We start from the raw sequence: 23,497 nt of genomic DNA, 5'->3' as shown, positions 1-23,497 counted from the left end.
CCCTCTCTCTGGTGGGCTATGGAAACCATCTGGTGGATGTGCAGAAAGGAACTCCGGTCTTCCACCACCCAAAAGACCACTTCTCTGGATGCTTTCCTGTGCAGCCTGCTGTAGGAGGCCTGCTTTAGCAGAGGGTTGGACACAATGATCTCTACAGGTCCCTTCCAACCCCTACAGTTCTGTGATTCTCATAGACAGTTTAGTGGCTACTTAGGATATTAAAAAGTTGCAATTACGAAAACAAGAATCTACAGTTATCACTTGGATTTAATCTACTGCTCTTTATCTTTCTCAATGTAGTTCAGTTCATTCTGCACTTTGTTTTATTCTATTTTATTTGTGTAGGGGCAGAGCTTAAAAAAAGGAGTGAAAAGTTCACTTATTTGATAACCTCCTATCTCCAACTTATGACAGTTATTTAGGAAACATGGTCTGGAATTGGAACTTCTGCCTCTTTGCTACTAAATTAAGATGGAAATTAAACCTTTTTCTCTCTCATTTTTTTACTATATATAATGGAGAAAAGAAAGTATTGTCTGCTCAGTTCTTTGCACATAAACTGTGCAAGCATTTTTCTTTAGGCTGTAACCCTTCATCTGGATTCCAGACCAATGGAGGTACCTCCCTGCAGACCTGAATGGAAGAACTAAACACCAAGACTTGTGTCATATTTCAGTCTTCAGCAATTCCACACTAGCTACTTCCAGGTAATGTTTAAAGAGGCATGATGCTTTTTGGCAGCATTTGTTTATTCTACAGGGCTGCTTTAGCTTCCAATCTGAGGTTCCTATCTCTATCAAGGGGCTCAAGTGCAAGCAACAGGCACTTAGCACTGGTTTTGAATCCAACTCCAGGAGCTAGGCATACAAAAACTATGGTTGCTAGACACTGACACAAAATTCCTTCACTTTGTAATACTGATTTCATGCAGTCACTATCTACTATGTTTTACTTTCAAGTCTGCTGTGCATATAACATACAGCAAGTGTCATGATTCACTGGTAAACTGTATTTTCAAGCTCATTCACTATAATTTAATATAAAGTTTTCAGGTATTAATGTTATAGACCCTTGTAATGGATTGGGCCACTATATTTGAACCACTATACAGGGTGATTGTGGAGTGAAAAATATCTCATGTTCTCAAATCAAAGGTCATCAGTCACTGCAGATATCTGTCACTCAAGTGCAATGATCCATCCTTTATCCTAGAGCTTGGGAAAGTAAGCAGCTGTGAAGGTGCTTCGGTGAGAATTGCCATGTTGCTGCAGAAAGCTAATTCTGTCTATCCAGACCTAAAAAGTATTAATTCCTTTTGTTTTTTTTTTTTTTTCTGAGCTATTAGTGAATATACCTAAGAGCAGTCTGGGTACACTTCTTGTTCCTGTTCTTGTTCCAGTTTTATTTCTTGCTCTAAGGTAAATACTTTATAGACATATTTTTGTTTTTTTTTTTAAATGAGTGACGTGAGCTTCCATTGGATGCCTAAGTCTATTAAAAAGCTGTGGTATGGGACTACCAGACTTGTAAGATACGTAAACCACACAGTGAACAGTGACTGTATTCCTATTCAACAGTTAAAGGCACAAACGAACCATGGGAACCTTGCTCCAGTCTTTATTTCTATATTTAGTAAAACAAACCTTAATTCTTTATTTGTCAAATTACTATCTGTTACAGTTTGAACTTTCCTTAAGCTTTACTCTCTTAACAAAGTTTAATCTGCCTCTGGCTTAAAGCAAAAGAGCTTTGTGTGTTCGTGTGTATGCAGCATGAATGTGGTTTTGCAGAAAAGGAAGCATTCTGAAAGGTAGGGGCTAAAATCAATGGAAAATGGAAGCCAGCCTCTTGCCCTTGTTTTTCCAGCTGTCAAATTTTACTCTAATAAAGTAGATAGTATTTCCTTACAACCCCATTAGTTTTTCCTAAGCAAGCTGACAATACCATTCACTGTTCTGTGAATGCAATCTCCATAATTTATGCTATTCTTCTATGAGAAATGCCCTGAACCCTTGCGTTTAGAAAAAGGAACCTTTCAGAAATGTGTTTCGAAGCCCAAAGATCTCTTCTACTTTATTTTACTTTTTTTCACTTGGGCAGAAGACTAGATACAGAAGGCAGCAACTATGAATCAAATTGGAGGAGACAGTAAGTGTGAAGAATTGTCAGGGCTGTGCACATTTTAGCTTGGCAAAATAGCACACGGTCTCTTAAGGAGCTTAGAAATAAATAACAATGGATTTTAAAGAAAAGGAAGCACATTAAAGAGATCAGCTCTATAAAAACCTTCTATAATTACAGCAATTGAAAGACAGCCAAAACGGGGGCTTAGAAGGGTGCAGAAAGTAGGAATTCCACTATGTGAGACAATGTATGATTTCACATAGCATCTTCTGTTAAAACTGTGTCTACAGAGCAGATAATCAGCTTTCTGATCCATAGTTCTGAAACGTGTGAATGTTTCTTCAATGTGTTGCACTGTTTAAGACTAAATGGATCTAGCTACTAACAGAAGTCAAGATCAGAGCAGGAAGAAAAACTCTGCAGCCACAGAAATTCCATTTTACATTTGTAGAGGTTATGGTTGCTCCCTCAGTGCTTACATTTCTTGAGTATTTGCAAGTCTCAATTACTATGAAATTTTATTTTATCAACATTTCATTGAATAAAGAGGCAGCATGAACACAAAATATGTACCAGCAGTATTAGAAAGTTTATAAACATTTCTAGGTATCTAATGTTTCTTCTGAAATATTGAAATATTTCCTACTCTTTTTATTTTGAAAAATCTTGACTTCATTTTGACTTTGCATAACTAAAGTCAAACCAGTAAGGCCAGTATTTGGATTTTATTTTTTCTCTTCCACTAAACACCTGAAATACAAGGAGAAATGTTCTTACTCTTAGTTCAATTCAGAAGAATCTTATTATTCTCGGTATAATGGGAAAAAGACAGCTTTAATGAGATAGATACGAGACATATTTAATGGGAAGAGACAGAAATAAATTATCACTGCCCATCCATCCCCAGATGATTCGCACTAGCTAACACAGGTGTCAGAACAGCTCTCCTGAGAAAGTGATAGCGCTTTGCTTTTGACTTCACCCCTGCTTCTCAGCTGCGGTGTAACATTTCGATTTCTCAATTAGGAAAATTAAATATTTTCAAACATGAAAATATTAATAATATGAGGCAACACAATTACAGGGAAGTGCTGTTTCCTTAACCTTTGTATGAACTTGTAAATTACTGATTTCTTTTTGCAGCAGTTGCTTGACATACCTCATTTTAGTTGCTGCCAGTTGTCATAAGATAACAAAGCACACAGAAATCTTTAATTCTGCCTCCACCAGACAAACCTCAACAAAAATCTTGAGTAAAGTTGTGTGGGGTAGTGGCTAAAGAGAAAAGAGGAGACAACAAACCTACAAACCAACGTTGCCTCTATAAATAATACAACGTGGCAATTACTGGCATGGGCAGGGAAAAAAAGGACAGCAGCAAATATGTAACACTCCCGTCGTTCCCGAGGGATCAGCCAGGGCTGTCCTCAGGGCTCTAAGTGCCAACTTCACTTACACAGACTTTGAAACATCTGAAGGAGGTGAACTCTTTATGTTGAAGTAGGGATGTAAGAAAAAATAGTAGAATCACAGAATATCCCAAGTTGGAAGGGACTCGTAAGAGTGGGGCCCTGGGCAGTCTGATCTACTATGTGATCTAGCAGATGGCAACCCTGCCTGTGGCATGGGGCTTGGAATGTGTTGATCTTTGAGGTCCCTTCCAACCCGAGCTATTCTATGATTCTATGATTCAATGGTAAGTATCATCAAATTCAACTCCTGGCTCCACAGACAACCATCCAGAAATCAGACCTAAATCTGAGAGCTTTGTCCAGGCGCTTCTTGAACTCTAGCAACTTGGTGCCATGATCGCTGCCCTGGGGACGCTGTTCCAAGGCCCAACCACCCTTTGGTGAAGATGTCCAACCTGACTCTCCCCTGACAGCTCCATGCCGTTCCTTCGGGCCCTGTCGCTGTCACACAGAGCAGAGCTCAGCGCTGCCCCTGTGAGGAGCTGCAGCCGCCATCAGGCCTCCCCCGGCTCCTCTGCTCTGGGCTGAGCAAACACAGGGAGCTCAGCCGTTGCTCCTCTGTTTTGCCATTCAGACCCTTCTGCATCTTTGTTCTATTTTTTAATTTCATTTCAATCTAATTTTTACTAGCAAGATGAAAACTCTCTTACGGAGAAAAAAACCCAGAACACTGAAGTGTCATGTATCACTGTTCACAGCATGCCTTCTGTTACAACGGAAAATGATAAAATGTAGATTTTTCGATACTACTGGAAAATACTGTAATGATCCAAAGGTCATTAACATCACTGGATTTCAGAAGGTTTGCTTTTTCCTAAATCAAATGTCTTTAGTTTTTCTCGTGTTATGTCAAAGTTCCACAAAAACATAGAAAGTAGACAAAGATTGCAGTGGTTCACACCATGTATGCTGTGGACAAACATCTGTGGACTACTTTAAAATTAAAATGCATCAGTTTAAAGGCACATACATGAATACTGATTTATTTTAAGTTTTGTACCACCAGGTTTTGTAAGATAGCCTTCGTTTTGAGTGTGCGTGCGGTATCCATAAAATTGAACTCAGAATGAAGCTAGAAGAAACAGACTTTCTGTGCCTTTTTTCCCCTCAAGAGTTTCCTTAGTTATTGACATTCTGGCTTGCTTCTTTCTGGGGTCTTACTGTATCTGGACAGCTCAGATTACATTGGAGCAACAGTTTTCAGTTATAATAATAATAATAATAATAATAATCTTGCAAGACTTACTCTAGCATTCTGGATCACCATGCATGTCACTGTCTGCCTAGGACCACATCAAAGCACAAGACCATCTTTCCTGTGCTGAGTACTGATGTACCATAAAGAGTAGGTTAGAATTTCTGTCCGGGTGGCATATGTACACAAGCAAAAAGGCTTAATCCTATAAAACCATTTGCATGTATTATGGTCTACAAGCAGAGCAACACTAAGTCTGTTATTCCCTTTACCTTGCTTTCAGTCTCCTTTCTCGTGTGTTGGAGACAAGGCAGAAAAGGTGTGGCAGCTGGGCAAACAGAGGCGGCATATTTTGCTATGAACTGTGACCCCCAGATCCCAAGCATTATCTAGGGAAAAGAGCCATTGCTTTATCCAGGAACAATCTTGTTGGTGTTTTCTATCATTGAGGAAAACATGAAAGGATTTTTTTTTCTTCTAACAATTTTGAAAGAAAATTGTTTTATTTGTTCTTCAAAATGTATCTTCTGGTTTTTCTTATCATTGGTATTTATTATAGTAGATAACAGCTGCTGAAAGCTTTCAATCACAGACCTTTTGAAGGCTCACGGAAGCATCAAGCTAATGTTTTCAAAAGGCTGTGGGATCTGAGCAGCTATCCTCAGGATTAAGAAAGATGAAATGAAAACGAATACTTCTTTTCAGACAAAATCCACCTGTCCTTTACCACACAGGGAACAAATCTATTTCACAAAGGGGAGTTTAAACCAAGGAATCAGTATGTTTTCTAGTTTATAATTCATTTAAAATCTTTTATGATCCTATTTTGATATTACCAACGTGTCATAATGCTGTGGGTTCCTTCAATGACAAGAATTAGACATTTTAAATTAATAGGGAACTGGTAATGGATAATTAGGCTTTTCATATTTAACTGCTTATACAGATCGATTTATGCACAGAGATTGAAAGGTATCCTCAGAAAGTTCTAAGAAAACTTCTGTGAAAGTGGCTGGCAGGCTATTTCCTCATGATACTCAGGCCTCAAGAAATACTCAGTAACTACTAGAGGGCACAACACTCATATTTATCTACAGTCTCAAAAAACCCACCTCAAAAGCTTAATGAAACCCACTGGGGACAATGAAAGACTCCTTTTTTCTTCCCCAGCTGAACAATGAACAACTTAATGAGAGTTACAAACGCGCACATATACATGGTTCTTACTCCAAGCCTACTCAATTTCAAATGATGACTGATGAAATTGAATCTTAAATATGAATAAAGTCAGACTGTTCATATTATATGTAGAAATACACATGAATAAGGGTTAAGAGATAGAGAGCAGTTCCCAAAATTAATAGGTTGGCAATGGAATGGAAGAATCACTTTCTAAGTCTAAAATTAAGTGGAAAAAATCCCACAAAATTTCTGGAGCACATTGCATACGAGGAGAGATGAAAGAAGTGGGTTTGCTCATGTTTAAGTAGTGAAGGAAAAAAGAAAATCTTATAACTGTCCATAATGACCTCCTGGGAAGCTTCTGGAAGATGGGATAATCCAATCAGTTAAAAGGGGGATAAAAAAAAGCCATTACTGGCTGCTCAGATAGGCTGTGGGATCTGTATCCTTGGAGTTACTCAAACATGAAGCGGACACTTTCCAGAACACTGAGATCTCACCTTGATCTCATCAGACCTGCTTTGAGAAGGAGGCTCGCTGGAAGACCCTCCCAACCTGCATGATTCTGTGATTCCATAAAAGATGGAGAAAATAGAGCATTTTCATTAAATAACTGTTAGTCAGAGGCCATTACTGCTCTTCTGAGATGTTAAGGCAACTTTCCTGGAGGAAGTCTGGGCAGCTTAGCAAGTAATATACATTTTATGCTTTTTTTCAAAGATTCAAAAAAAATGCAATGTCAATCACATGATTGAAAAGATCAAGCTCAAAAAATGCGTGTTACATTACCAGACTTTTGTATGCATGTACTGTGTCTGCATTGTTAAAGAACAGAGCTTGATCTCACAAGCTCAGCCACTGAAAACAAAATACCACAGCTTGATAAAATTTAAGATGATATGCCTATGAAACAGGATGTGGCCAGGTAGTTACTCTGTTTGCAGTTTTATTATTATTTTTCCATACTTTTTCCCTACATACCTATGTAATACATCAGGTAGTATAGAAATCTCCCTGAAGTAGACACATGTACCTCCACAACCACAGTATGTACTATATAAAGTTGATTTATCTTCTATATGCAACGTTATATATGTGTACAGATACAAACGTTGAAAATAAACAGGAACCAGATGTCAAAGTAAGAAAAGGTCTAGTATCTGTTCTGAGACCAAAGGTACACTGTCAAATTTGAAATGTCACTTATTTAACTTTAATTTTACAAGGATTTTGGTAGAATTTTGAAAAATAATAATAAAAAAATCCTGCACCTACACATTTATTTACATTCTATGTACTACATCAGTACATGTAGTAATTTTATTCATTGTGCTACAAGTAACAAGACAATCTTTTTTTTTTTTTTTTTGCTTGTTTAAACAAGACAGGTAAGAGACTACATGAAGAAAATGCAGCCAGAATCATCTGACAGACTGCTTTTGTATTATTTCATGTAATGCAGCATATCTGTGACTTCATTAACATTCATTAGAAGAGGTATTTGTATACTTTGCTGTTCAGCCAGAGACAGGTACACGTTCTTCCCTTCTAGACCAGGGAGCTGTAATGCATTTATTTGTAAGAAATGAAATCACATAGCATACAAGATTCCAAACACGCATTTTACTGCAGTAATTTGCAGTAGGTCTCCTAAAGAAAACTGAATGCCTGATGTAGAGTGTTTATAGCTTTCACTGTGGACACCCAGGCTGCCAGGTCATTTGGGTCACACTTCTGACCTTTCTGAGGAAAGTTACTTTTCTTCTTCTGAACTGCCAGACAAGCTAAGTCTCCCAGACACACTGCCAAACTTGATACCAACATCTTAATGCTCACTCCTGCTGAACACTGATAAAATCCCAGAAGTGCAAAGCCCACAGGTTGGAACAGACATATGAAGGTTATGCTGCTCCACTCAGAACAGGACTCACTACCAAGGTGAGATGGGGTTACGCAGAACCTCATCCAGCTAAATTTGAAATATCTGGAGAGTTCATAGCTTGCCTGCCCATTCTCTTTCAAGAGTGAAAAAAAAAAACACAAAAAAACAATAACAATTAAAAAATGAAAAAGTGTTACTATTTCTAAATAGCTTGCTAAAACTTGTGACCTTTATGTCTTGCTACTGTGCATCTCTGAGAAGTGCCTGTATTTGCCCTCTTCATAGTCTCCCATTAGAGAGTTGGAGGCAGCAGTGAAAATGCCCCTCAGCTTTCTCTTCACCAGGTTCAATTAACACAGCTGCCTCAGCCTCTCCCTACACACCACATGTTGCAGCCTTGTAACATATCTATGGCCTCTCACTGGGTTTTTTCCATTTTTTTGTCTCTTATGAGGGGGCTTGCAAAGACAACAATTGTCTGTCCCTGATCTCTCCACAAATCATATCAAATTAAAATGACTACATAAAAAATTTAATACATAAATCACATAATAGGTCAGAACGATATTCAACTTCTGTACAGAAAATGAATATTTTGCTTTCTAGTTGAGCCTAAAGATATAAATACTTATATTTTCTCCAACACAAAAATGAGAGAGCTAGTATCTTTAGATAGTTGAAGTTAGCTTCAAAGAAGCTGGAGATTACCTCTGCAGCAGCTGAATACATCTTGTACAATGTGAGCTCGAGCAGAGTAAATTAATCCCAGCTTCTTGTGCCTGTGAGTATTCTCCCTAAGGCCACTATGCTCTAGGCGACTGCTACATCAGCCTCTTAGTCTCTAGAGAGATAGTTTTCCTCAAAAGGACCCTTGCAAGCAAAAGTGTCCCACACCTGCAATTCCTCTCTCACACATTTCCACATAGGAACTATCTCTATCAGTCAAGAATCAGACCCACTTCGGACAAAGCTCATTTTCAGCTGCTCAGCAAACAGGTTGGGGCTATCACAGGCACAAGGCGGGAAAAATAATCAAAGAGAACAGTAAACAGTGAGTGGCCACCTTGTTTATTCAGAGTGCTGCAGTTTATTGATGTTACATGCCATCTCAAGTTTTGCTGATCTTAGATGTTAGATGCTTTCTCTCACATCCAGGCTTATTTGAAAGGGAGCTTTCTCTTACTGCCCAGGGAAGCTTTCAATAGCCACAAGAACGCCATGAAGAAAGATAATAACCTTAAAGCAATCAGAGTCTGAGTGAAAACTGTTCTTGCCTTTTGGACAAGACTAGGTAGAATTTGTTCACCTCTATAGGGACAAGGTAATTGAGGAACCAAGTATGCAAGTGCATCTGTTAATAGAGAAAAATATTTGCTGGCAACTCATTTTAAACACACCAGAGTTCAATATTTTATTTTCTGTAACTGCCAGCCTTCGAGAAAAATCAGGTGAACATCTCCTTGCTTTGGCGGCCTGGAAGAAATCTACATTGTGAGAAGGTCAGGCTCCCTCATAATCAGCATTCAGTGTCTAGCCCCAACACTAACACCAATTAAAAACCACTCAATAGAAGCATGACTATAACAATTTATAATGGAGAGCAATCTCATCACTAAACAGCATTGCTGAATTTATCTGGAGTGCTCTTACAAGGGAGAGTGCTTTGGTAATGACATCCTGAGAATCTAGAATGAACTGTACCTTTTTGTTGGTATTTTTTGAAGAAGTAAATGGCACTTAAGTTATCATCTGTGGCAGATTTCTCCACCTACAAACAAAACCAACTCAAGTATTTTTTTCAATTAATTGTTTAATTTAATTAGAAGACCCACAAACACAACTAAGTAAACTGCCACTGCAACTATGAAACCTGTTCCAGTATTGATTCAGCTGGCACAACCTTCCTCCATAAAACTCTTTTCAGAGTCCCAGCATCAGGGTGGTCTGCTCTCCCCAGCTGCTGTGGGAGATGCCAAATTCCTGTCCTTACCTCTCTCCCCCAGAGCTTGCTTTTACTGAAGTGGACATAGAAGAAGCTTTAACTGGTCCAGCTGAGTACATACATACATACAAGTGCAGCTAGACTTACAACTTTTCCCTTCCATAGCACCACACTGTTGTTTCATGAAGTCACTGCCCGTTGTGATGTAGTTGCAGCAGGAAGAATTTATCTGCTGAAGAAATATACAGTGCCAAGCAAGACGCTCCCCTCTCTCAAAGAAAAAGATGGGACCAGATAAAAACCCATTGTTTCCTGGCCGTGGCTGGCGGGCCGAACCATGGTGGCCAGATTTGTAACTTTCCACTTTCATTTTCTAAACAGTGCCAGTGCAGACAGTGATGTACTTGACCACACCTGAAAGTTTCAAATTATTTTTGCATTTTCATGCAGTTTTACCACTTCAGGAATAGACTTTCAGCTGCCTGTGTGAGCTTAAGAACACATTTAGGGACCTAAGTTCAGGATAGAGTTTGAAAAACATCTAGTGAAATAAAGATCACTGACATTTGATTCTTCTTCTAATGTACTTTTATAAATTATTTTTGAAGTATCCACTTACATGCATCCATAAAGAAAATGAGATTGCTACAAGAAAAATGAATGACTGGCGACCTTCCCATTGAAAAGGGACTTACTAAAACTATAAAGATGATGTTAAATCTGAAGTAACGACTTCACAAATGTAGTCCTTTTCATACTTCATTGTCAAGCATGCATACCTTTCTTTCTTTAACACAAAATGCAACAAAATACCTCACAAGGCCTTTAAACTCTTTTGTCTTTGCTGCAGGTTTATCTGCTTTAGGGAAGAAAAAAATAGGTGGTGCATTATTTTCAACAGTGGCAGGAAGTGGGTTTTTAACAGAATCAGCTTAAAAAATTCCAGCTGTGTTCACAGTGAAGCCATCAAAAAGTTTAAGCCCAGGATCAGTTCTCCATGCCAACTAAATCCTTTTCAGGCATCAAAAAGTAAATTTTTGAAAAAATGCCAGGCCTCTCCTTGAAAATCTTAATTGGTTGATATTAAAAAAATGGAAAGTGTTATTCTGAAGATCTAAGTGTTTACGTTTTTGTGTACTAGTGTGATCTTGTGGCTTGTAAGAACACTCAACATTTTAACACAGAGACTGTCTCACCGAATTGCAATGGCAAGTATGCAGGCTGGTTATTTTAGAAGTGGAAATTCTAAACAGTAGAAAACTGAATGTGTTATGAACTATCCTGTGCCTCTGAAATGCACCAGAAAAGTCAAAATGTGACCAGTGATTCCAAAGAAAACATGTTTCATTCCTGAGTAGCTGGGGCTCAGTAGAGGACAAGGAAATTACAATCTTGTTCTCTTCTGAGATCAATAGTTGTTTTCAAGGAATTTCTGTCACTTTTAGGTTCACACGAATGTTTGGGATAAAAACCAGAAAACATCATATGCACTGAGATGTGTATGTGTGGTGCTTTGAATACACATACCTTTTTTTGAATTAAAGACAAACTACTTCAGGATTATGAATACATCTATCCCACTGCTTTTCCCTCTATTTTCTGTTGTGCTATTAATCATCATGCACATATAGACCATGAAATCTATCTTCTGCTGTCATTCAAAACTTTGCCTTCTTGGTCTGTTATGTGAGAAGGAAAGAAAATGAACTGCAGTCATATACTTGCCCCACTGATTTCCTTTGTCCCTGTAAATCTAACACTGCAGCACCTTTAAGCTAGGTGGCTGAGATGTATAACCTGATTTACCCAGATGTTGAAAGAGAAAAAATATGTGCCTAAATGAATTGATTCTCTGCTGACATAAATTGATTTATTCTGCATAACTTGAAGTTTTTTAAAAGCAAACAAATTTTTTTAGTAGGTAGGTAAGGTAAAGGTAAATGATATTAGATATATTGATGATATTATTTAGAAGGTAAAGGGAAATGATATTATGAAGCAAAAGAAAAAAAACAACTAAGAAACAAGCACAGCTGATCAGTAATTTTTTTCACATTATATGGAAGATAGCTGAAAGTTTTAATATGTCACACATTTACTGTGTGACTGAAGATAATTCCTTTTTCTTCATCTCACTATGCCAATCTGACCCTTTTAATGGCTGAAAATGATGCCTTTAATTAAAGAATTTGGCTTCAGATTCCTTTCAACATTTTTTCTTTTTTCTTTAAGTAATTGCCAAGAGATGTTTTGTTTTTCCATTAAGCAACTTGGCAACCCAGTGTGACTGTGATGTCTCCTCATTCATAATCTAAAAGATAATTTAGGTGAAGCAATCATTTATCCCAGAGTAGTAAGCCAGGTTAAGCAGACAGTTCAAAAGTTTGGGTATTCACTTCAAACTGTTTCTACATGCTGCATTTCCAAAAAATGTATTTGCACTTGAGATTTGAACTAAAAGTAAAATCTTCTCATAAAAACGGTATGTTTTTATGAAGTATCTACTTACAGCCCCCAAGTGATGATAATAACAATAAAACCTTCTTCCTTCCTCAAGCTAACTGAGATCATTAAAAACGCTATATCACACTTGAAAAGAGCAAGGAAGTATTACAAATTCTAGGAAGTGGCCAAATTTTATTTTTGAGAGGATTAAGACCTTAGCCCCAAAGGATTCTCATAGAGCTACCTCTCATCTCATGGTGATTTGATGGTATACAAGAGCTGTGCAGTGCTGAAATGCTGTTTCAGAGATTTTTTCTGTCAAGCTGGTTGAATGGAGAAGGGGTGGAGGTTAGAAGAATACTTATTTCAAATAACGATGTCATACTCTGGATTGCAATTTCTTGTAGTTGAAACATAATGGTAGCTGGACAGCTTTTCAAAATGTTATTTTTTGGTTATTATTGCTGTCTTGGAACATATAATTATTTTAAGGTCTTAAAATATTTATACTGTATTTCTGAAAATAATCCAGTGTAATATGGGGTATTAAGTGTGGAGGAACATTCATAAAATACACTTTTGCATATATAATTTGTTGTATAAGAGAAGCAGTTGGGAATATCCCATATATTAGCTATTTCCCAAATGGCAAGGAAACGTGACCTCCACCAATCTTACCCACAAAAGGAAAAAAAGATTATTTTATAAAGGAGAAAAAGTTACTCATATGTTTACAAGAATAAGGAGAAAAATAGATTAATTGGAAGGGCATGATGGTCCTATCACCAGAAAAAGGGTGGTTTTTCATGGCAGAGCTATCACTCCTTATCTCCAGTCTTATCTTCAGCATATTAACAAGCAGGATTTCTGCTTTCCGAAGAATTCATGTCAGTGATGAATGAAATCGTGATGCAAATGCAAAGCATTTTCTCATACTCTAACTGTACCAATTCTGAAAAGAACAAGGATGGATGTACAAAGGGAAGGGAGGGAGAATTAACAGTGCAAGCCCTTCATTAATCACTATCTTCCATTTCATTACAGGAAAGACACATCTTTACTTGCACACAGTGGGGTGTCAGAACTTCTGACTCCTGCAGGTAATGAAGTATTTTTCACACCTCAGGTGCATCCCTGAGGCCCCTACTCTGTAATTAGATGAAGAGGGGGAAACACAGAACCTTCCTTTAACCTAGTGCTTGCTGCAGCCACAACCATCTGAATGTAAGATGAGATTGCACGCTGAAGTGGAAAATTGTCATTATCAAAGGCCTTTCCCCCAAGAAAGAGTGCCTAGTCTTCTTATTGAGGAGTGTAACGGAAAAGGCGGTACCAAAAGGAACAAAATACACATGTTGAGGGAACAGCCAGTTCAAGTGGCAGGATAAAGTCTTGGTTTATGTATTTATTCATGCCAGCATCTCAGTCAATGCACTTCAATAAAATGAGTAATTGTTGTGAGTCACATCACTAATTATATCTGATACACAAAAAGGCTTATGCAACAACACATATCAAAGAGCACTGTGAACTCATCCAGTGCGGAAACAGCTCACAGAGAAGCTCTTATAACTGATAATAATTCTGAAAAAAGATAGGCTATTAGAAATGTCTATGACATTTTCCCCTCTCATTGCATTTTTTTAAAACATAAAAGATGCGTTGTATAATAATGGCAATAAGTCTATGTAGAGACTTAAGCATTTGCTTGAGACACAAAACACGAGGAAGAAATGTAACAAGAGGACAGTGGAATTGTCCAGGGTAACTATTTCTTCTGCAAAAAGTAGAGACAGCTAATAATGCACTGAATCTGTAAAAATGCACTAAGAAAGTTATGATTTTTCTACACTAAGAAGTCAAATAGTGATGGATCAGATGCAGGTCTGATTCAAATTGAATGAGCTGGGAAAAAGAAAGAGATTAAAGGGAGTAAATAAGTTCTTAGACTTAGCATGCAAGGAACAGTCATGTCTTCTCAGACTTCACAAAGTTTAGATGACTAGTTCATCCAAGAATAGATTACATTAATAAACTTTTCCCTTAAACCTGGGGCCTGATTATTAATTACTAGAAGACTGTGTTCTTATTTATGTTGTCCTATGAGGGTACTTTTAGAGACTATAATCAACAAAACAAATATTGCCTATAATTTCACCTTTATTACATGAGTTTTCACAGCTGAAGTCCAGCATATACAATCTAACACAGGATACAGTACCAATAGAATACATTTTCTTCCCTCACTCTTTCTTGTTGATTTGTAACAGTAAAAGAATCTATATACAGAAAAAAACAAAGACCTAAAAGCTATCTTCAGACTGTAATTTGTAAATTACTTGTCTTTCGTAACTCAAAGATTTAGTTGTCAGTTATACCCAGTGTAACAATACTCACTGCTAAAGAGAAGATTTTTAGTTGACAATATTCAACAATAAGTTAAATTTCTAGATCTCCAGTGTGAAACCCAGTGTTAAACAAGTGAATTGAATTTTCACGTTTAGTGCTCAGCTCTTTGTAAATCAGCATTATTTGAGATCTATTAAGCTGTGAAAGCCACAACTTTCTGAGAAAATATCACCCAGAATTTGCTAAATGTTAGCCACTAAAAATACAGTCAAGATATTTCTAGATAAGTTCTGGAAAATAAATAAATAAATAAATAAATCAAAAAATAAAACAATGTTTTTTTTTTTTCTCCTCTCTTTAAAAGAGAAACGAACAACTCCTTTTCTTCATTTTGCAAGTAGCTTTTATTCCACAGACACCATCAAATATTCAATCAACTATTTAAGCAAAAACCATTGCCTGCTAGAATGTCATCAGCACAAAGTCCACCAAATAATAAATGAACTTTTTATTAACTGTGGTAACATTAACATTACAATGAGGGATTGTTTAGAAACAAGTTGTACTGCTGTTGCTCAAGAGCTCAAAGAAAACGGTTCTCAGTTCCTTTATTTCTCCTTGAGGGTAACCACAGGGGTTGCATTAAATCTTTTTAAATATGTTGACAGTTGAATGTGTGCTGCTGTTGCTCTGGTGACATTTTATGCTTTTTAATTGTCATTAGTGAAGCTGACTGATACTTTCTTAAAAGTGCTATAGGTGTTCTAGTAATTTTAAGACAAAAAGAGAAACAAAACAGTCTGCAAATTAGCCTTGATCCACTTCTCTTATGGAATTTTCATGGCAAACAATGGGAGAATCTGCATGAGAAATATCAGCTTGGCCAGACACTTTAGGTAGGAATGCATGAAATGTTCCCAGTAAACTGTGAAATTATCACTTGATTTTGTGTCTGTATAAATTCAAAGTTCAAATATGGGCTTGAATATATTTTCAAAAATAAGTAGTGGAAATACTTTGACAGATTCAGAACCTGATGTTAAAGCAGCAACACCCAGCTCACACTGGGCTTTCAGTAAGTTTGAAAATGTAAATGTGAGCTGAAACAAAAAAGTTTGAAACTAGCCTGGCATCTCATAACTCTGCTGTTATTATGATAATGCTCCCATTAGCCTTGAGAAAGGCTTGCCACTATATCACTAAGAGATACAGCTCCCTGTTGTCTGTTCAGAAACATGTAGCAACAAGGAGAAACATATGTAATTGGAGAAATAGAGGTATGTTGCTTGATAGTTCATAAAGAGATAAGTCATTTGCTATAAGGAGAAAGACTATGTTTTTTAAAATTATGATGGGTTATTTAACCAGATTGGGAAGATCTATTATGAGGCAAGAAGCTAGAAGTAGGAGGAGGAATGGTGTAGGGACATTTGCTGAGTCCCTCCCTATCCCAGGTTCCCCAGCTCCCACATGCTCAACGTAACACAACAAACAATTCCAACATTATCGCAGCTGCTGCACCACAGACTTCACATCTTTGCAGTTTAAGAACCAGAAAAAGCTGGAGCCACCTTTCTTCAGCTGAAGCAGCTCTTCAGATGTAGCACAAAATTGATGACCTGAGCCATTACTGTTAAACAGGCCAATTAAGTTATGATAAATCACTCCAAGCAAATTGAGAACCCCGTCACCCGATTCTCTATAGGTCTGGTGCTGGATGTAACTGCATATACCTGTGGTAAGCATGCAGCTCAGCTCCAAGATGACGTTTTCTTTTATGTGAGTGAATGGCTATGCACAGTGCAAACAGAAATCAGGCCTGGGAGCTCTGCATGACACAGGAATTTTCAAGACACTCAGAGTGCAGACAGCAATAAGTAACACACTCATGTCAGACTCACATTTAACGACCTCAGCTAAGTCATGAACTACATTTTAATTAGACAAGAGGCCATGCTTTTGATTTCAAAAATAGAAATTAGGGTTGCAGTCCTTCACCCATTGAAGTTAATTGCAAAATCCCTATTATCAGGCTCTTGAGGTATTACCCAGGCTTACTTTTTAATTACAGTTGATTCTTAATGAAGTAGATGATAAAGAGAAAAACAGTCCATGATTCAAATGATTCACATTTTTATCTTTCTTGGTGAACAACAGAATAGGTCAAGATGCTTGCTGGATTTTCCCATGAGAAATGCCATGATGTGAATAAGCTCAATTGACTTGATCCTGAAGGAGCAGGTTAGCTTTGAAAAGCGTCACTCATTTTCTCCTCCTGTACACATTCTATCTCCAAAACATAAGCATTGTAATTACTGACACCAAGCCAAATCCAATTCAGAACTTGAAAAATATCATGTAAGTATCTTAAGCTTGAATGACTTGTCTTTATTGTCTAATGTCATTTAAAACATAAGGAGCCCTAATTATAGTTCTATTTCCAAATGATGCACTTTACAAGAGTGACAATTCTCCATAAAAACCTGACAACTTCTCAGGACATGGAGACAGCCAATAACTTGATATTTCTATGTGATTTAGAAAAAATAAACTAGGAAACAGCTTATACTGAGAAAAATTATGTTATCACATTTAGAGAAACAATACATTTTACCTTTTTCCTCTTATTTTACTATCTCTGTAAATAAAGATTTATAGAACAGCAGTGAGTACTACTGGTAGGACCATTATCTTGTTGTACACAAGAACCTGCAAACTCTCATTTCACATAAAAAAATTTCTTCTTTACCATCTGGAAATCAGGCTTAAAAATAAACTTATTGTTTTCATCCTGTATGAAAAGATCAGTCTTATATTTCAGACATTACTTGACATATTATAAAATGCCTGTGTAATTTCTTCTACGTCTTTAACAGACCCCTTTCAAAAAATAGAAGATTATATATATATATATATATATATATATATATATATATACATATACATACATACACACACATATACACACACTATAGACATACACACACACACACACACACACACACACACACACACACTTCAGGAAAAAGTCTGAATTCTGATATAAGTATTAGGGAAATTTAAATGTCCATTTAAAGAAAATCAGCAAGTATCACTATGTTTAGTTAATACTTTCTACTTTCACTGAAAAAGATTCTCAGTTCTACTCATGCAAAGCACTGCTTCAAAAAACAAGGCCATGGAACAAACCATGCAACTCGTGTATGAGATACTGTAGGATTAATCTGTAATCAATGCACCTCTCTGTGACACAGAATTCACACAGCTCCTTTCAGAGGAAGAACAAACAACCTCCTTTCAAACTCAGGTTTCAATTTACCTGGTCATTATTTTTTTCTTGAATCCCTAAACTTTTCTTCCTCCCCTCTACTACATGTAGCACTGTGTTTCAGGATGAAACACCAATCTCTTTAAGTCCAGGCTAAACCCACTTTCCCCTCACTACAATTCTTTCACAGGACTAAATGGGAAAAACCTGAGTGCTTCCTACCTCCAACAGGAGATCAGGAGAAACCTGGATTATTGTCAAGGCTACTGTGGACAGAATATGCAACTCTGAACCAGCCTACTTCATATAACTGTGGCAGGCCTGCAAGTGCAGCACATAATTGTGTCCAAATTTGCTTCTGGATTGATTTGTGTAGAATCAGTATCATTTACATTTAATCACCATTACTTTCACAAGGAAAGGAAATTCCCACCTGCTTCTTCATTTGGCAGCACCCTCTTGGAACATCAGTTTTACCACTGTTTTTACTGGAACCGTGCCTATAAACACCTACTGAGCTCAAACACGTAGGGCCCTACACTTACATAGACTGAACAACCGTAAGGCATTCTAGTTTGCAAAAGGTCCAACTTGGCAGGCCTCATTCCATTACCTCTCTGACCCAAGAGTACATAGTTATAACCATTGCTGTGAATAGCAATTTGAACTACTTCCTAACTACAGCAATTGTCAAAATGGTACTTCAAAGATTGATCAGAGCATGCAGACTATACCCATGGCAAGGCATGGCAGCTGCAGGACAGCCTCATGCTCACAAACCATACAGATCATCCTAGTAGAACCTATCAGTGCAGGGAGCATTGAGCCATCATGCCTCAGAGACAATCCCAGAATATGGAAAGGGTTGAAGAAAGCAAAATTCTGCTCAAATTTAACAGAAGCCCAAAGGACACACACATTCTTGAGTGGTGGCTAAGTACCACACCATGACTAAAATCAGCATTTAAAGGTGGGCTTAATGCTAGAAGAATAAGCTACCTTGCTATTAAAGTATTATTAAAATAATCAGATTAATAATGTGCTGCTCATCACTTCAGAAGTAAATACACATTTTTCAATTATTCCAATTACTTGTGCACAGAATGCAGAATTCCATGATTTGAAATCTAAGTACATCCAACGTATATTATCAAGAGCACAAAAATCTCTGTGTTGCCAAAGACTGTCACTTTCCTACCAATTCCAGTTGACTTTGGACTAAACCCATAAAACCCAAATATTAGTAACTGAAAACTATGTATCTATGATGCTCATAAACTGCATCTCTCCAAGAATTGTGATGCTATCTTAGTCGACCTTCAAGCAGCTTCATTTTTAGAGTTTAAACATGTTCAGCTGGGTACCAAGTGAAAGTAACTAAACTTTTTAATGATTTCTATTACATGTCATGTAGCTCACATACATTTTCTATTAAAAAAAAAAAAAAAAAAAAAAAAAAAGAAAGAAAAGAAAAAAAGAAATAAAATCTTTAGTTGTTCCCAAGACATAATAACTTCTAATAAAGGAAAGGGATTATTATTTCAAATAAAGAAAAGGGATATATGCATAAGGAGAAATGAACTTCAGGAGATAATCAAATTTAGATTGACAAGTACCTCAACAACACAAACCAAAAATAGCTAATTGTGGGCACAGACTAAATACACAATTACTACTTAGTTATTTAATTGAAGGTGAAGATGAAAATGACGATCACAACATAAGAATGTTTTTCTTTTTTCTTACCATTGAATGTTAAAAACACCCTTGCTTGAGGCTGGGAAGATCCTTTTACACTGCTAAAGTAAATAAATATCCCAATCACCACGTGCAGTACAAGAAATGCCATCTCTTCAGATTTGCAACTTAATATCCAAGAAATGAAACCTGAAAGAAAAAAAACTGGCATTACATGTTGTTACATAGTTTTGTGGAGCACAGACAGCACTAAAGAACAATCTGTGCTAAAATGCTCTCCCATCTGATGCCATAATATACGATAACATGAAGGAGGTAGAGCACTTCTGTTTTTTCTTTATAGATCTGAAAATGGTATTCTCCAGCTGTGCTCTGTGCTGGCACAATAAGAGCTCTCTGCTGTTAGAACAAACCTGCAGAGCCCTAGTTTTGGCTACAGAAGACTACAGCATTAGATTCAGATTATTTAAATAAAGACAATTCCACCTGCTGGAAAAATAATTATACTAAATGTCAAGGCAGAGCAAAGCAAGGACAGGAGATAAAGTTTCATGAATAAAAAGCTGGCTGATATTTTTAGACCTCTTGCCTTAGTTAACATCATATTTGATTTTGATTTTTTTTTTTTTTTTTTTTTTTTTAAACATTTGAAATCAAAGGCATTTGGAAATGAGTTTTGAGTTTGAGTTGAGTGCTCTAATAGCCCTCTATACCCTCTTCTAAGATGAAATCCTGAATGTGTACGTCACTAATCTCAAAAGCACTGAAACCAAAAGTATTTCAACATGCTTTAAACTATTAATCAACATTTGCTTTTTGGTCTAGCTCCTTTTGGGACACTTAGTTTCTCTCTTAGGCCTTTACAGAGCACTAAAATTGCCCTGAGTTGGACAGTGTGTAAACACTTGATACTTGGGCTACTCCTCATATACATCTGCTGAATCTACATTCATTTTATAGGGGGAAGCTGTTGAGAACACTGAGCTCTTCAGAGAAAAGAAAACATTCCAAACCAAATCTGCAACCATTTCACAGGTCAGGAAGACTCGCAATGGGCATAGCTCACTGGAATCAGTGTCACTTTCCTACCAATTCCAGTTGACTTTGGACTAAACCCATAAAATCCAAATATTAGTAACTGAATACTATGTATCTATGATGTTCCTAAACTGCATCTCTCCAAAAATTGTGATGTTCAGATTTTATTTTACTTCTGAGAACTTTGATCATGGTGTCCATGATTTTCTTCAGCTCAGCCTGGTCTTTATATGTATATATAATATTATATTATGTATATTATAAATATATATATTATATATAAGCTTTTTTTTTTTTTTTTTTTTTTTTTTTTTTGCATTAACAGCCTTTCTACTGGACACTATCTACTGGCTGATCAGGTGATATATTTAGTTCTATAGCAAATGGCACCACCTTGAAAAGCACAACTCCAAAGGCCAGAAGATACCTTTGAAGTCTACATATTTTTTTAATGAAGAGTGTTGCTGCCTGTGCAACCACTTGACACTTCTTTACCTCAGCTCTAGCACTGCAGTCCCTCCAGTGGAAGACAATATTTCTACATCTTTGTTCACTGAGTCTCTTCTGTGATTCAAACCTTTTCTAAAAGAACTGGCTGTAACCATCCCATCATGGCAGGAACCATCTATCAGACAGGAACGACTTTAGGTCAGCACCAGTTCAGGCTGGATCCACATCACTAAGATGTAAAAGCTCCATCTCAATTACCAGCTCTGTCATTCCCTATCCATGCACTGTAATTCATTTTTAAAGGCTTCTCTCTGCATTAGACTTTCACAGTAAGTTGGTGTGGAATGAAGAGAGCATACAGGAGGGAACAACTCTGTAGCCCATACTGTACCCTGCCCTTCCCAGTTAGCTCTAGAGTACTGAGACATGCATTCAGACCAAGTAATGCTACCACTCTGCTAATTGACACAAACACTGGTGTCAGAAATTTTCCAGATACAGATCTGGTCTACAGAAGAAACATATTCATCATGGCCCACTTCCAAATTATTTCTAAAGGTCTGTTAACTAATAAAATGATAGCTGAAGACTTTTGCCAAGAATAATTCTTAAACAAGCTGCATGAACTCCAACATTAATGCTGCTTTGTGGGCTTTAAATTCAAAACCTTGCAACCAGCTCATGGGATATCCTTTAACTTAGCCCTCTTCTAATAGAGAGAGAGGCCATTAAATCCTGATAAGATTGCTTTGTCAGGCCAAAACAAATAGCCAATCACACTGAACATGTGATTTAAGAGATGCAGTGGGATTAGTATTTTACAGTAGTAGCACTTTGCTTTCTTTGCAGTAGAGATGAAAAGTCAGAGGAACAAGCATATGACTTTCTGTCTTCTCTTAAATGATACTGTAAGAAATAATACTAATAAAAAACAAACCTTTCAGCACTCTTTCCTTCCCACTCTCATACCTCCTGCCAACTCCAGCGCAATCAGCTACAGGACTGAAACATTACTACATTTCATTGCTCAAATCACACATCTTCACTGTTCACACAGAAGTGACAGGCAAATGTAAGATCGAGGCTGTAAGCAGCATGGTTCCTACCCAGCTGTTAGACACATAAATAGTAAATGCATACAGTGCCACAGAGGTATCTCAGGGTGTCTGACATGTCAGTAACCTAATGGCAGTAAGGTACATTTCAGAGATTTACACATCTAGTAACTGAGCACAAACTCATAGCAGGTTTGAAGCCTATTTGGGCTTATATCCCAGCTCTGAATTTATCTCAGTAAGTCATGATACTATATTCAGCACGTCCCATGCACATGACCTGCGCTGACAACACACAGACCTCAAATCTTTTCAAGTCCTCTTAAATAATCTTTTTGGACAAACAAAAAGCAAAAAGCAACTCCATTTCTGTCCATGTCTGCTGTTAGACCTTACTCAAGCTGTAAACAAACCAGCAAACCGCTACTGAAGTGCTGAAGCTTTCCTGTCACAGAGGTTGCTCCCAGCATACAGCTTTGCTTTGGAAAGTATTACGCAGCCTTGCCATAAGTGCTGTGCAGGTGTCATCTGCTGCAGCCTCACTCTTAGCCTGACATCCCACAAGGAAAACCACTCACCAGAAGAAAAGAAAGAAAGGAATAAAAAGGAAAACCTCAAATCCAGGCTATGCTAATCCAGAAAATATTACTTAAAGTATCTGCGAACGGCAGGGAAACTCAAATATCAAACACATTTCACATTTATTACAGCAGAGAAAGAGAACTTCCAATCATGCTTACCAGCTATTGAAGGAACCAGTAATACAGATTTCTATCTGGTTTCTATCAGTTTATGAGCTCCACTCCTGTTACCAGAACGTTTTAATTCCAAACCTAGCTCATGGTAAGGAGGAGAAATAGAATAAAATAAAATAAAAACAAACCATAAAGAAAAGTCTCTCTTCCTCGTGGTAGCAAAGGTACTCCCAATTCCTTTGTAAAATAATCCTAAGGCACCGGGAGCGCTTCTCCCCAGCCCTCAATGAAGCACCTAGAAGTGAATGGAAAGTGGCCGCGCGGTGACGGTGAAGGCTCCGGTTTCCAGTTACAGCGCTGCCCGGCCCTCGCCGCCGCGCTGAGAGGCAAGGCACGGCGGTGCATCATTAGCTGAGCAAATAGGGGCTGGAGCTCATAAATAATGCCGAGGCCACACCCCGCGGAACGTGGAGCCGCCGGCCCGCCCCAAGCTCCCCTCGGCAGCGCAGAGTAGGCGCGCAGCCTGATCGCTCGGGGGGGGTTCCGGACGCAATAAAAGCCTTTTGAGGGAGCAGCACCCGGCTCGTCCCAGGAGAAAGGTGGCAGCAGGTTGCTCTCCAGTTTCTCCGCCGGCTCGCACCCGCGTATGTCGCGCAGCCGCGGAGCTCGCTGGGAAGAAACTCGCTGAGAAAGTTTCCTCCC

The 23,497-nt window shown here is 37.7% G+C and overlaps 1 protein-coding gene across 2 annotated transcripts in view; it reads right to left on the bottom strand.

The window, feature by feature from the left end:
• Positions 1–23,189, bottom strand: part of SEMA3C (semaphorin 3C) — a 119,447-nt gene extending 96,258 nt beyond the window's left edge. Inside the window, exons 1-2 of one of the 2 annotated variants that reach the window (XM_042815741.1) lie at positions 22,984–23,189; positions 19,606–19,746 (exon numbers count right to left, since the gene is read on the bottom strand). In XM_042815741.1, the coding sequence (XP_042671675.1) occupies positions 19,606–19,708 (103 nt within the window). In that variant the 5' untranslated portion in view covers positions 19,709–19,746; positions 22,984–23,189. Of the gene's footprint in view, positions 1–19,605; positions 19,747–22,840; positions 22,960–22,983 lie in introns of those variants that run through there. The other variant, XM_042815742.1, reaches the window with a different exon arrangement.
• Positions 23,190–23,497: the final 308 nt, after the last annotated feature.

The sequence above is a fragment of the Centrocercus urophasianus genome, unplaced genomic scaffold (assembly GCF_019232065.1).
Source record: "Centrocercus urophasianus isolate 14NV4802_14NV808 unplaced genomic scaffold, USGS_Curo_1.0 seq_15, whole genome shotgun sequence".
Taxonomy (NCBI): Eukaryota; Metazoa; Chordata; class Aves; order Galliformes; family Phasianidae; genus Centrocercus; species Centrocercus urophasianus.
The sequence above is the reverse complement of the archived record's forward strand: the minus strand, read 5'-3'. Positions and strand labels throughout refer to the sequence as shown.